This window comes from Bos indicus x Bos taurus, chromosome 14 (genome assembly GCF_003369695.1).
Source record: "Bos indicus x Bos taurus breed Angus x Brahman F1 hybrid chromosome 14, Bos_hybrid_MaternalHap_v2.0, whole genome shotgun sequence".
NCBI lineage: Eukaryota > Metazoa > Chordata > Mammalia > Artiodactyla > Bovidae > Bos > Bos indicus x Bos taurus.
The window spans coordinates 8492415-8508180 of NC_040089.1; the positions used below are offsets into that span (position 1 = coordinate 8492415).

At 41.9% G+C, this 15766-nt stretch overlaps 1 protein-coding gene across 4 annotated transcripts in view; it reads left to right on the plus strand.

Moving 5' to 3' along the window:
- The first annotated feature begins 3995 nt into the window (after nt 1–3995).
- The window catches only part of TMEM71 (transmembrane protein 71), a 30020-nt gene continuing 18249 nt past the window's right edge, over nt 3996–15766 (plus strand). For 2 of the 4 annotated variants that reach the window (XM_027560814.1, XM_027560812.1), the window contains exons 1-5: nt 3996–4455; nt 5873–5954; nt 7386–7446; nt 9916–10128; nt 12020–12192. In XM_027560814.1, coding sequence (XP_027416615.1) covers nt 5909–5954; nt 7386–7446; nt 9916–10128; nt 12020–12192 — 493 coding nt within the window. In that variant the 5' untranslated portion in view covers nt 3996–4455; nt 5873–5908. The other 2 variants (XM_027560815.1, XM_027560813.1) reach the window with 2 other exon arrangements.

The following is a 15766-nucleotide window of genomic DNA, read 5'->3' on the forward strand; positions in this document are numbered from 1 at the left end:
AGGGACATACAGAGAAAGAACTCTGAGACATACGGTCAGTTTAACCATATTGACACATAAAGCCACTATGTGGGACAATATGTGATAATTACTACAAGCCACTAAGATTTGGGCTTTGACTTTTACTATGTATGCTCAGTTGCTCCACTGTGTCCAACTCTTTGAGACCCCATGGACTATAACCCACCATGCTCTTCTGAACAGGGATTCTCCAGGCAAGAGTACTGGAGTGGGTTGCCATTTCCTACTCCAGGTGATATTCCCAGCCCAGGGATCAAACCGCATCTCTTGTGTCTCCTGCATTGGTAGGTGGATTCTTTACCACTGTGCCACCTGGAAAGCTATAGCTCTGCTCTGAAGAAAGAACTATTTGCATCTAAAAGATGAGTAGGAGAGACAGTGGCTGGGGAAGGAGATGGCCAGGGGCAAAAGAAATAGCATGTTCAAAGAGTTTGAGGTGGAACTAAGCTGCTGCTGCTGCTAAGTCGTTTCAGTCGCGTCCAACTCTGTTCGACCCGAGAGATGGCAGCCCACCAGGCTCCCCCGTCCCTGGGATTCTCCAGGCAAGAACACTGGAGTGGGTTGCCATTTCCTTCTCCAATGCACGAAAGTGAAAAGTGAAAGTGAAGTCGTGCAGTCGTGTCCGACTCTTAGCGACCCCATGGACTGCAGCCTACCAGGCTCCTCCATCCATGGGATTTTCCAGGCAAGAGTACAGGAGTGGGGTGCCATTGCCTTCTCGGGAACTAAGCTGGAGAACCTGAAAAAACAAAAAGCCACCATGATTGAATTCTAGAAAGATGGGGTGTGGTGAGGGAAAGAGAGGCTGGAAAATAGGCAGTACTGGACCTCCCAGGGCCTTGTAGATACTGGAAGGGACTTTGAACTTGATCTGAGAGAGGAGTAATGACAAACCACTGAAGTATTTAATCAGAGGAACAACGTAATCAGATATTTACATTGCAGAGATCATTCTGGCTGTGGCTTAGAGCAGCAGTCCCCAGCCTTTTTGGCACCAGGGACTGGTTTTGTGGAAGAAAATTTTTCCACATGTAACGGTGGGGTGGGGGGTGTTTTCCAGATGATTCCAGCACATTCTATTTATTGTGCACTTCATTTCTATTGTTATAACATCAGCTCCAGCCTCAGATCATCAGGCATTACATCCCAAAGGTTGGGGACCCGGATTTGGGGGATGTGTTCGGAAGAGGCAGATGACAGAAAGTTGGTACTGAAGTCCAGATGAAAGAAGGTGGCCTCTGGAGCGCCAGAACTGACAGTGGAGATGGAGAGTCTCATTCAAGGGCTACAGAGGGAATACTGTTGACTGCTCCTGGTCCCCTGACCTGAGCAGTTGAATGGAAGGTGATGCCATTCAATGAGACACAGAAATCCAGAGGTGGGTGAGGCTTAGGTAGGAAGGGAAATCATGAGTACTTGAAGGAGTTAAGCAAGCATGCAGGCATGTTTATTTATTGCTTATAGTATTTTAAATTTAATTCATGACATGCACCAAGTACTATTAGCATTTCCCAAAGTGTACTCACTAGCATCCTGCTCACCAAAAAACAGTGTATGAACTACAGTGTTTTCACCAGGAGCTGGTTGTGTGTGTGTGTGTGCTTGGTCACTCAGTCATGTCTGACTCTTTGCAACCCCATGAACAGTAGCCTGGGAAGCTCTTTTGTCAGTGGTGATTCTCTAGGCAAGAATACTGGAGTGGGTTGCCATGCCCTTCTCCAGGGCATCTTCCCAACCCAGGGATCAAACCCAGGTCTCCCACATTGCAGGCAGGTTCTTCACTGTCTGAACCACCAGGGAAGCCCAGGAACTGCTTACAAATACAGAATCTCTATTGCTACTTTAGACCTACTCACTTCTACAAAATCCCCAAGTGATTCACAGTACATTAAAGTTTCTGAGACACAGACTTAGGACCAAGTTTTATGAAATGTTATGTGACCAAAAGGTTTCCAAGGAATATTATTTTCATAAATGATGAGAACAGGTGTTTTTTGAGTAGTTTCAAAGCCCATTATTGCTTAAAGAATTTATAATGATTTCTATTTTGAAAACTTATATTTTCCAGAAGCTTTTTTTAAAACTACTTTAAAAAAATTACTTTACAACCATACTGAGGCATGATTGACATAGAAAAAGCTGAACATATTTAATGTACACAATCTAAGTTTAGAGATAAATATACACCCACGAAACCACCACTAAAATCAATACCAATAAATATATATCCATCACCTTCAAAAATTTCCTCCTGCTCTATTTATCTACTATCTATGAATCTATCATCTGTTTTGTGATAGGTCACTTAACATAAGATCTGCCTTCTTAGCAAGTTTTTAAGTATGCGATGTAGTATTGTTAATTGTAGATATTATGCTGTTCAGTAGATCTCTAGGACTTATTTATCTTTGCATAAACTTTGCATCTTTTGACCAACACTCCCCTGTTTTCTCCTCCTCCCAGTCTCCGGCAACCACCATTCCACTTTTATAAAGCTCACTGACCTGGTTGTTGGCTGCATTCTTGGCTCATGGATTCAGGACAACTTTTGAGACAACTTTCAGATCCTTCTCCAACATGACAGCTTGCTCCATCCAAGTGTGTAAGACAAAGTGGTAAGACAGATGCCTCCAACTTTTGTAACCCAAGCACAGTAGTGGCAACCCATCAGTTTTGTCTTGTTCTATTTAGAAGAGGCAAATTATTCATCTCGGCCCCCACTGAAGGGGAGGGGATTTTGCAAAGGATTCTTAGGGGACAGCTTTGAAAGCTGCTGACCACGGACTAGATGGACTTGCCTCCTAATAGCTTTTCCTGCCTGGGGGTGTTCTACAGAAGACTCTGCCTTTGGCATAACCTCAGGGGAAAGGAAACCCCCAAGAAAGAATGAGATTGACTTTTGTGCAGCCTGGTGACTGGTGCCTCAGAAGGGAAGCTGATTTACAGAAAACAAACAAGGAATCCATCTTGGACATATGAGCTGAGGACTCACTTAAGTCTCATTTTTTTAAACCTCATTTAATGTTCCAGGCCATCCAGTAACATACGTATTATTACATTTATAAACGTAATGAGAAAGTTACAACTCAGAGGTTAAGTCATAAACTGGGGGCACAGCTAGTATGGCAGACAGAGTTTATGTGTCTGTCTGGGTGACTCTCCATTACCCTATGCAACTCAGTATTGATGGAAGTTCTATTTCTTTTATCACCGACAACTGCAGGCTTTGTAGAGACCCTACAATAGCATCTGGTGTTTCCCTGGTAGTTCCAATGGTAGAGAATGTGCCTGCAGGACAGGAGACCTGGGTTCCATCCCTGGGCCAGGAAGATCCCCTGGAGAAGGGAATGGCAACCCACTCCAGTATTCTTGCCTGGAGAATTCCATGGACAGAGGAGCCTGGGAGGCGGGGGTGGGGGGGTGTGGTACAGTCCATGGAGTTGCAGAGAGTTAGACACGACTGAGTGACTAACACTTTCATGTACAATAGCATAAGAAGTTTTATAATAGCTGAAGAGTTTTCAGCTCCAGAAACATTTAAATATAAAATTTAAAATGCCACTCACAGTTTCTTGAAAAGTCCAACCTTTGTTGGATAAACATATTGGCACTGCAGACACTTTCAGAAGATCAAGCTCTGGAATTTGATAGTCTTCTGAATTGAATAGCATCAATGTCTGGTCACCAATAACGATTTGGGCAAAGCATTACAATGCACTAAATGCATGCATACTAAGTTGCTTCAGTTGTGTCCAACCCTTTGCAACCCTATGGGCTGTAGCCCACCAGGCTCCTCTGTCCTTGAGATTCTCCAGGCAAGAATCTTGGAGTGGGTTGCCGTGCCCTGCTCCAGGGAGTTTTCCCAACCACACACGACTCATACTGAAAATGGCCAGAAGATGATAAGTGAGAGGTGCTGCTTCTCTGAAAGTTTTTCTTTTTTTCTTGCAGCTGGGGTGATGAGTTGGTGCAGAAGAGCATCCCTGGTGTGCCTGTGATGCGTCCAGCTGGTCTGATTCATCCCCCACTGCCGGTCTAGGAGACCGCTTTAATCTTCACCATGTTCCTCAGCGTGAGCGCCACTGATGTGAGTCGCACAGGAAGTGTGACCTCATTGTGCCTCTCAGCCTCTGGTTACGCAGGCTGTTTTTAAAAGAAAACAAGAGCAGTTGTAGGCTGCTTTCCAGAGAACTACATGCCCTTCTATTCTCAGAAACAGCCAAAAGAACAAGTGGCTACTGAAGACAAAAGTTCCCTGCAAAAGCCTGCACAGGGAGATGTGTGCAGCTATCTATTAGGAGGAGGGAAAGACGGGGTTTCTCTTTCTTAAGAGACTTCTGCACCTGTTGATATGCTGGCATTATTTTCAGCTGAAGACCTGCTAAGTCCTGGATCTCTCTGCTGACTCTCAACCACAGGAAGCATCATATTTCAGTAACTATTTTTCATTTATCAATTAGAAGAAGAGGTTGGGAACTTTCTTTGGAAGGAAGACGGACGGACGCATGGGCAAATTGCTTTACAGGACAGAGGAGTTGCTTTCGTAGAACTGATAGATAGGGTCTGTTTTCTTGAAAAGTCTTAGAGCTGCACCGGAAGTCTTTTTCAATGTTACTAAGATTTGATTAACTGTTAGCTAACCGTAGCCTGTTGTATTTCCATTAATAAGATGTAGCAGTAAGACCTTACTTTCTGCTGTGCAACTTGTTGGCTTAAAATTGAACTTGATGATTGGGGGAAATTAACATAGGGTAACTTGGGCTGAACAAAAATGGAAAGGACTAGTGACATTGTACAGTATTGTAGAGCAAACAGTATTATTTTATATTCCAAACCATTGAAATCTATGCGTATGCTTTGATTTAGAGATCTTTCAGGGGATGGCAGAAAGTTCTCCTGATTTCTCTTAAGGTCCCTATAAGGCAGGATCTATATTATCTGGCAGGTTTTGTGTCTAGTTTATTGAAAGAATCAATTTGAATATATAGAATTATTCGGGTTTGTTTTAATTGTGTGACAGCTACAGAAACAATCCATTAGTAGTTACCACATTTGAAAAAAATGTGAATAGAGATGATGAATCAGAGAAGAATTTTGTCTTACCTTACTCTGCTGCTAGGATAATAATGTATACAAAATTGAATGATCAGTGGAAAGCAGATCCATGCGATGAGTGGTAAGTGATGAAAGTTTACATAATATACACACTTGTATATGTGTTTAATTTGTAACTGAGAAAGTAAATTATATGTTCATAAAAGGTGAGTTTTGAAATCTGCCCAGCAATATACTATTTTTAGTGCAATGCTTCTTATGCTACTTGGAAATGTCCAGGCTGATAGTAATGATAAAGACCACCAGCCCTCTCTGTAGCTACCTGTCAGTGGTTTGAGGTGTTAGGCAAAAGACGGTCCCCAATCTTCTAGCATTGTTTGAACTTGATAATGAGGTTGAAGTGTGGTGGACGATAAAAATACAAATACATCTATTTAGAGAATTCTAAAACCAATCTTTTTTTTTTTCGGATTTCTTGACCAAATAATTAATTTTCGTTATTTTATTTTGAATACAAGTCAACCTTTGTAAGTTTTGCTTTCCCAAATAAAATGTTATCTTTATTTACAGAAAAAGATGATTTAGATGCACTGAGTGAGACAATGGAAAATGAAATATAAAATCATCGAGGCAGACACAAACTCAGTGGTCCTTCAACTCTGCCTTCATTTCCATTTATCTCTGTATTCTTTCAGTAAACAAATCTGACTAGTGCAATGAGTAGATGCCATCTGTTTTGGCATCATCTTTCTATTTTTAATACATAATCCACCTTTTTTTTTAATGTCTTGTGCAGAAAATCTGTGAAGTTTGAACAAGCAGCCGTCCCAAGATGTACCAAATATCTCAACTGATGTCAACACCAGTAGCAAGTAAATGTAAGAGAACTGCTCTACGCAATTATCTTTTGAACGATTAGATTCCTTTTAGCAATTTCCCTGCTTTGATTTTGCTGATACTCATACCATTAACCATCTGTCAGTAGCTTGTGCTTCTTAAATGCCAGCTTTCACTTTGGCAATGATTTTGACTTCATTTCTTTCCTTGAGAGAAATGTGGTATTTTTCCTTTTAGTAGGAAAAAAAAAAATCACTTTTTTAGATGCCTGTGCATAAACGTGAAAGATTGTTTATCAGCTACTATTAAGATGCAAAACGGTTTGTCTATAAAAAAAATACTGAATGATTTTGATAGCTACTTACAGAAAATATGGGCGTTGTTAAAACGGTAGTGGTTTCAAATTTCTTCCTTCCTCTTGTCATTTGTTTTTTCCCCAAACCCTGCTTCTAACCTTCCTTCACACACCTACAATTTTCTCCTTCAAATCAGCCAACTCAGTCTGAAAGTCTAAGCTCCTTTCTTTGTCTTAGATATTAATCATCAGTAATGGAACCAAGTTTCACTGAGGCTGTCTATCACAAGTATTCACACCATTTCTATACAATATAAAATGCTGCAATAGCATTTAGAATATTAATCAACTGCAACTTTTCCCAACTGAAATGTGTTGCCAGCCCTTTGGTTAAACCGGAATGAATGAATGCACAATCTTTTTAAAAAATTAAGAATATTCACAGGTGTCATACACTGGAAAATCATTTCTAGAAAACAGACATTTTTTTCCTCCAACAATGTCTTCTGCTCGTTATTTTGTAATAGAAGTGCCTTCAGATGCACTAATGAGAGAGAATCTAGGCAGATGATTGAATTCCTCAAATGAGTAAGCTAAACGAAACAGCACATTGGGTAATTGATTTGGGTTTTCGACAGCTTCCCACAAGATGTTTTCTTCCTCCTTTTCATGGGTCAGTTTGATGCTAATGGTTTATTATTTTTGTTGTTGTTCAGTTGGTAAGTCATGTCTGACTCTGCAACCTCATGGCCTGTAGCCCCCCAGGCTTCTCTGTCCCTGAGATTTTCCAGGCAAGAATACTGGAGTGGGTTATCATTTCCTTCTCCAGGGGATCTTCTCAACCCAGGGACTGAACCCTGAGTTTCCTGCATTGGCAGGTGGATTCTTTACCGCTGAGTCACAAGGGAAGCCTGGTTTATTACTGCCTCGTCCAAACTAAGGAGTCTCTCAAGGAGTGTTGAAGGAGAGATGAGACAGAATATAGAAACCCCTGGATTAGGTCTTGCTCCCGTAGAGTCCTGAGAATGAGTTATGTTAGTCATGAGTCACTGGAGGGTTGCACCTGTTGAAATCTGCCGAGGCTGGGACATCAGCTAGTCACACCCTCCACTGTGTGCAATCATGCATGTTGATGCAGTGTGATAAATTTGTATTTCTCTCTCATTTGCTTATGCAGATTCTTCCCAGTCGGAGAAAGAGTATGCTGTAGAGCCGTCTCCCCCATGCATTCTCCCAAGGTATTCTAGGGGACCTCTCTTGTGAAACATCAGTCAGATTTTTTTTTCTGTATGCATTATTTTGTTGTATTCTTGACTTGGTGATCCAGTAGCTAAGACTCTGTGCTCCCAATGCAGGGGGCCCGGGTTACATCCGTGGTAGGGGAAGTAGATACCATATGCCACAGCTGAAAGATCCTGCATATGGCAACTAAGACTTGGCACAGCCAAATAAATAAGTAAACAAATAAATACTTTAAAATACTGGAAATTCCCTCTCAGTTTAGTGGTTAGGACACTGTGCTCTCACTGCCATGGCCTTGGGTTCAATCCCTGGTCAGGGAACTAAGATTCCACAAACCGTGTGGTGCAACCAATATATATATATACTGGTTTTAGCTTTCATCCAATTTTGATATGGAAATATATTTCCAGTCTCATGCACATATGAACTGAAAACTTGCCTAACCTAACAATGGAGATTGGAAGGGAGAGGAGTGTGTGGGCAAATGTGAATTGCTCTTGTTTGGTGCATACCAAATACTGATGTATTGTTACTTTTCTCTTAAATTGATATTCTCTTAAATATACTTTTACTGCCTTATTTTATAAGAGCCATGAGAGTCTATACCAAAGCACAAGCCAGCCAAATCTCATGTTCCATGAAGACATGCTGAATCTGCCATTTTGTTCAAGTTCTGCAAAGAAGTCTCTATCTTTTCCTTCCTTTGCTTTTCTTTTTTCCCTGGTCTCTCTGTCTTTTATTCCTTACACAGGCATCAGTTGATGTTTCCTTTAACATTTTGTGAATCATGCCAGTAGTATGAAGGAATCATGCAGTGATATTAGAACCCGCCCCCTCTTATAAATTTCGGGCCTCCTGCTACAATCAAATGAATCAGCCAGAGGAACAAGCAGCTCTTATGGAAAGAGCACGTGCCTTAGAATCAGATAAACCCAGATTCAAAATCTTAACTCTGACACTTACTAGATGTGTCAAATACCTGATATATTTACCATTCTCCATCTCTCTCTCTCTCTCTCTTTTTTTTTCCTGCTGTACTATGAAGATACCAATCTTTAACTTTTAGGGAGGTTTGTGAAAAGCAGATAAAGTGTGAAGTAGGGGCCAAGCTCATAGTAAGTTTTCCATAAATAACATCCATTTAAAATAGTGTTTTGCTAACTTTAGTACATGTAAGTGTGAGTAGTCTTTTTTCTTTGATGGCACCAGTTATTTTTCTAAGTTTTTAAATTTTTTTATTGACGTATAGTTGATTTACAATGTTGTGATAATTTCAGATGTACAAGAAAGTGATTGAGTTATATATATTTTGAATATATAGATATGTGTATATTCAGAGTGAATATTCAGAATATATATATATATTCTTTTTCAGATTTTTTCCCTTAGAGGTTATTACAATATATATATTGCTCAGTATATTACACAGTACACTATCTGTGTACTATAGTACACAGATTTTTGGTTATCTATCTTACATATAACATAAATAAGCTTTAAACTTAAAATTTTTTTCAGAATTTCAGTAAAGGGTGAGGCACAAGGTTGCATTTCAACCATATAGGCATGTGATTGTTTTTCAAACCTAAGGCAATTACAGATGAGCCTGACCAAGTAGAGGACTTCCCTGGATAGCAGATCAGGGAAGGTAACTGTGTGATCACGTATGCAGCTGATCTGAGGGAAATTGGCAAAAGCCAAAAAAAAAAAAAAAAAAACCACAAAAAACTCTTTAAAAAATATTTGTGTATTTATTTGGCTGCATCAGGTCTTAGTCGCAGCTGCCAGATCTTTCCTTGTGGTGGTCAGACTCTCTATTGCAGCATGCACGCTTAGTTGCTCTGTGTAGCATGTGGGATCTTAGTTCCCCAACCAGGGATGGAACCCATACCCCTTGCCTCACAAGGCAGATTTTTTTTTTTCTCTTTTGCAAAGCAGATTCTTAACCACTGGACCACAGAGAAATCCCCCAAAAGATCTCTTTGACTGCATGTTCTCCTATAACTCATTAGTGTCTGGTCTGTGTAGTTGCAATTTCCCTACTACAGTGACAAGAGTAAGGATGTAGCAGTTGGAGGGCTCTTCAAAGAAAGGGTGGGGAGTGAAAGATGCTTGGAGCTTCCAGCATCCCAGGTAGGCTGTTTTGCAATTTCTTACATCCAAGAAAATGGACCATGTCAAGGACGGGGTGGAGGGGGCATCATATCTCAAAGAAACCAATTCACCCTAAGTTTTCATCAAAGTGTTTAAAACAGGAAGAAGCACTAAACGTGCTGTAGTTCAGTGGTCTCACAGGTGAAGAGATGAAGCTCAGAAGATTAAAAGAGACACCATCAGAAGTGCAGAAGTAGTTGGTCATCAGGAAGGCAAAGAGGTGGTTTTCCTTCATGGTGACTACATGTGTGGTTTGTGTGTGGCTGGATGAACCGGATACAGGCTGAAAGGGCTTAATCGTCCCCCTGTAGCTCTGTCTGTGATTTCCTCAATGGTGACAGTCCCTTTGAGGGCCACTCCGGAGATCCCCTGACGGACTCCCCGTTCACCTGTCGACGAAGTCCCAGACTTCTCACCAACGGCTACTACGTCTGGACAGAAGACAGTTTTCTCTGCGACGAAGATGGAAACATAACCCTGAGCCCCTCCCAGACCAGGGTTCTCTACAAGGAGAACTTAGTCAGGTAAGTAGAGGAGGTTAGGTCAAAGGATCTGCATTCCAACCCATCTGTCAATTATTCATTCACTGGTTCATTGAACATTGTGTATAAGCAGCCTATTTCTGCTCAACATCATGGAAGTACACGGGCTCATAAGAAGCAGGGGTGGCTGACTCATGAAAACGAACAAAAGTTATGAACTGGGATGTCCCTGATGGTCCAGTGGTTAAGACTCCCCGCTTCCATGGCAGAGGGTGCAGGTTTGATCTCTGGCCAGGGAACTAAGATCTTGCATGCTGTAACGTGTGATAAAAAAAAAAAACACCTTTTTTTGGGGGGGCTGGTGTTTAAAGTAATGAAGATGGGCTTCCCTGGTGGCTCAGTGGTAAAGCATCAGCCTGCCAATGCAGGAGACATGGGTTTGATATCTGATCCCGGGAGATTCCACATGCAACTAAGTTCAGGTGCCACAACTATTAAGCCTGTGCTTTAGAGCCTGGGAGCTGCAACTCCTGAGCCTACGGGCCCTAAAGGCCATGCTCTGAAACAAGAGAACCCACCGCCATGAGAAGCCCTTGCACAGCAACTAGAGAAAAGCCCGCACAGCAATGAAGACCCCGCACAACCAAAAATTAAAAAAATCAATTAAAAGAATGAACTAGTTTTTTTTTAAAAGTAATGAAGCAATAGAAGTGCTGGGATAGAAGCCTGGATGGAGGGTAGCGGAGTAGAGAAGGAAGAGAGGCCCATTTTCTTTGGCGGGATAGATTAAAACGAGCTTCCTTGAGATGAAGATGGTTGATTGGATGTTAATTAAGAGGGATGTAGAAAAGAGGACTACCTGAGAGAGGGTACAGGTATGGAGGCCTAAGAGACCCTGATACAGTGTGAGGAATGGCAAGTCGTTTGGAAGAAACACAGTTTACGGTGGAAAGACTGCTCTCCACGAGAGGAGACTAAACCCAGAAGCAGGGCTGGATGGAGGGGGTTACGTTCCAGCCTGAGGAATCTGGGCTTTATTCTGTAGATTGACAGGAGCCCTTGACAAACTGTCAGATTCATCCTTAGCAAGATAACACTGCTTATAAGGTAGAGGATGGATTGTTGGATTGTGGGGAGTGGGGACACATGGAGAACCAAAATCTTTGGAAATGCAAACCCAATCAGGTCACCACCATCTGCTTGTCCTTGCCATACTTCAGAGCCCTTTATGTTAAATTCTAACTCCTTCACGTAATAGTCAAGGTTATCATTGGCCCTCTTTTTACCTTTCCTGCCTCAATTCCTAGCATGACTCAATATGAGACTGTTTGTTTGTTTACCCCAGAAAGCCTTCCTTGTCTCCAGATTAGCAATACCTCTCCTGGTGCTCTCAAAGCAGCCCTAGTTGACACTGCCAGAACACACGTGCACACAGCACTCACCAAGGGCAGAAACGATGGAGCCAGACTGCCTGCGTGTGCATCCCAGCTGTGTCAGCTACTAGCTGTAAGACGTCAGACAAGTTATTTAACTTCTTTGTGCCTCAGTTTCCTGATCTGAGATATGGGGTAGCAGTAGTACCTACCTGTGAGGCTGTTCCAAGGATAATGTGAGTTACTGGGCATAAATCACTAAGAAAGACACCAAACACAGGATGAGGTCAATGAAAGTGTTCGCTATATCTGCATTACTTTTGTCTTTCGACCCAAGGTTTTGTCTTTTATCTCAATATCCTTGACATTGATGCAAACGCCTGGCACATACAGGAATCTAAGAAGCTTCTCTGGAATTAATGGAGGAAAAAAAAGAAATGCGCTTCATGGACCTGGGCGACAGACACGGGTCCCATGTGTCTGCTTTCACTGAATTCTCTGCTTTGCCCGTGAGTTGACTGCTACTTGTTATTCACCTTACTACTTTCATTTCTCTCCAGAATATTTAGAAAGAAAAGGAGAATCCGCCGTTCTTTTTCTTCTCTCTTCAACCTCAGTGCCTCTGAATCCTGGCTGCATGGAAGTATCTTTGATGATGTTGACTCCTCCCCCAGTGAGGATGTCTGGTTGGAGGGGGTCAGGAGGCTGAAAACAAACCACTGCAAAGAAAATGGTGAGTTGAACCTCTTTTTTCCATGGTGAGATAGCATTTCCAAATGGGCAGTAGCAACTTTTAAATAATCACCTAAAGTCCTCTCCACACTACTCATGTGATCCAAATGTATTCATCTGCATCTCATGCAAAATAACCTAATTTAAATATGCAAATTATTAAGCCAATAATACCTGGAACATATCTGCATGTCTCCAATGGATCTTTTCTGTACAGGACATGGATAGACAAAGGTTACTGGAATCAGAATTCAAGTCCTAGTTTGGGCACACTGTGATAGTTACTTAACTTTGCTAAGTCTCAATTTCCTCATTTTAAAAATAAGATATGTATACATGCTGCTGCTGCTGCTGCTAAGTCGCTTCAGTCGTGTCCAACTCTGTAAGACCCCACAGATGGCAGCCCACCAGGCTCCCCCGTCCCTGGGATTCTCCAGGCAAGAACACTGGAGTGGGTTGCCATTTCCTTCTCCCATGCAGGAAAGTGAAAAGTGAAAGTGAAGTCGCTCAGTCGTGTCCGACTCTTAGTGACCCCATGGACTGCAGCCTACCAGGCTCCTCCGCCCATGGGATTTTCCAGGCAAGAGTACTGGAGTGGGGTGCCATCGCCTTCTCTGATATGTATACATAGTGTAACACATATACATACTCCTATCGAAATTTATGCTATATGCATAATTAGATATATAATATATACATATTATATGCTGCTGCTGCTGCTAAGTCATTTCAGTCGTGTCCGACTCTGCGTGACCCGATAGACGGCAGCCCATCAGGCTCCCCCGTCCCTGGGATTCTCCAGGCAAGAACACTGGAGTGGGTATACATATTATATAGTACACATTATATGATATTAATATATCTAAATATGTATGTGTAGATACATATATAAATATAGTGATAGGAACTCAAAGCACATCTTTTTTATGGTTATATATTTTTATTTAATCAAGAAATATAATAAATGTACTTGTATGTGTACTTATATACACATACAAGTATTTTTAATACTAATTCACACCATATACAAAACCCAATTTGGGGTGGATATTAGACCTAACTGCAAAAACAGGGTCTATAAATCTTCTTGAAGAAAACTTAGGAGACTATCATCACAACCTTTACCAAGCAGATTTTTTTTTTGGATAGGACCCAGAAAGCACTAATCAGAAAAGGGAAAAAGAAAAGTAAGATAAACTTAAATGATTTTCTGAAGACCCAGTTCAGAAAATGAATACAGACAAAAACCATTTTACACAGCATATTAAAGAGTGGCAATGGACTGAAGAAAATGGGAATGGCTAGGAGGAAGCTGCTGTGTTACACAAGGGGCTCAGCTCGCTGCCCTGTGATGATCTAGATGGGGGCAGTGGGAAGGTGAGAGGAAGGCTCAGTTCAGCTCAGTTCAGTCACTTGGTCATGTCCGACTCTTTTCGACCCCATGAATCGCAGCACACCAGGCCTCCCTGTCCATCATCAACTCCCAGAGTTCACTCAAACTCAGGTCCATGAAGTCGGTAATGCCATCCAGCCATCTCATCCTCTGTCGTCCCCTTCTCCTCCTGCCCCCAATCCCTCACAGCATCAGGGTCTTTTCCAATGAGTCAACTCTTTGCATGAGGTGGCCAAAGTATGGAGTTTCAGCTTTAGCATCATTCCTTCCAAAGAACACCCAGGGCTGATCTCCTTTACGATGGACTGGTTGGACCTCCTTACAGTCCAAGGGACTCTCAGGAGTCTTCTCCAACACCACAGTTCAAAAGCATCAATTCTTCGGCGCTAATCTTTCTTCATAGTCCAACTCTCACATTCATACATGACCACAGGAAAAACCATAGCCTTGACTAGACCGACCTTTGTTGGCAAAGTAATGTCTCTGCTTTTGAAGATGCTATCTAGGCTGGACATAACTTTCCTTCCAAGGAGTAAGCGTCTTTTAATTTCATGGCTTCAGTCACCATCTGCAGTGATTTTGGAGCCCCCCAAAAATAAAGTCTGACACTGTTTCCACTGTTTCCCCAACTATTTCCCATGAAGTGATGGGACCAGATGCCATGATCTTAGTTTTCTGAACGTTGAGCTTTACGCCAACTTTTTCACTCTCTTTCACTTTCATCAAGAGGCTTTTTAGTTCCTCTTCACTTTCTGCCATAATGGTGGTGTCATCTGCATATCTGAGGTTATTGATATTTCTCCTGGCAATCTTGATTCTAGCTTGTGCTTCTTCCAGCCCAGTGTTTCTCATGATGTACTCTGCATACAAGTTAAATAAGCAGGATGACAGTATACAGCCTTGACGTACTCCTTTTCCTATTTGGAACCAGTCTGTTGTTCCACGTCCAGTTCTAACTGTTGCTTCCTGACCTGCATATAGGTTTCTCAAGAGACAGGTCAGGTGGTCTGGTATTCCCATCTCTTTCAGAATTTTCCACAGTTTATTGTGATCCACACAGTCAAAGGCTTTGGCATAGTCAACAAAGCAGAAATAGATGTTTTTCTGGAACTCTTTTGCTTTTTCTATGATCCAGCGGACATTGGCAATTTGATCTCTGGTTCCTCTGCCTTTTCTAAAACTAGCTTGAACATTTGGACGTTCACGGTTCACGTATTGCCGAAGCCTGGCTTGGAGTATTGTGAGCATTACTTTACTAGCGTGTGAGATGAGTGCAATTGTGCGGTAGTTTGAGCATTCTTTGACATTGCCTTTCTTTGGGATTGGAATGAAAACTGACCTTTGCAGTCCTGTAACCACTGCTGAGTTTTCCAAATTTGCTGGCATATTGAGTGCAGCACTCTCACAGCATCATCTTTCAGGATTTGAAATAGCTCAACCGGAATTCCATCACCTCCACTAGCTTTGTTCGTAGTGATGCTTTCTAAGGCCCACTTGACTTCACATTCCAGGATGTCTGGCTCTAGGTGAGTGATTACACCATCGTGATTATCTGGGTCGTGAAGATCTTTTTTGTATAGTTCTTCTGTGTGTTCTTGCCACCTCTTCTTAATATCTTCTGCTTCTGTTAGGTCCATACAATTTCTGTCCTTTATTGAACCCATCTTTGCATGAAATGTTCCCTTGGTATCTCTAATTTTCTTGAAGAGATCTCAAGTCTTTCCCATTCTGTTGTTTTCCTCTATTTCTTTGCATTGATCACTGAAGAAGGCTTTCTTATCGCTCAGAGAAAAGGAATATATGTATACACATAGCTGATTAACTCTGCTGCACAGCAGTGGGAGCACAGAGCCCGAACCACTGGGAGTTACATTACTCTCTTTTAACAAAGAACAGGCTCAGAGCTTTCCCCTACAAAAGTATTTAGTGCAAATTAAATAAGGTCTCATGTTCATTGTACTTGTTCTTACATTTACTTTTTCTTTAGGGCATTTAAATGAGTGATATAAAGTTTCCTTTAAAGTAAAAGACTAAGGTGAAACAGTCTAAGAAAATTTGAAGTGGCTAGGAGTTAAGAAGGCTCTGCTGCTGCTGCTAAGTCGCTTCAGTCCTGTCCAACTCTGTGCGACCCCACAGATGGCAGCCCACCAGGCTCCCCCATCCCTGGGATTCTCCAGGCAAG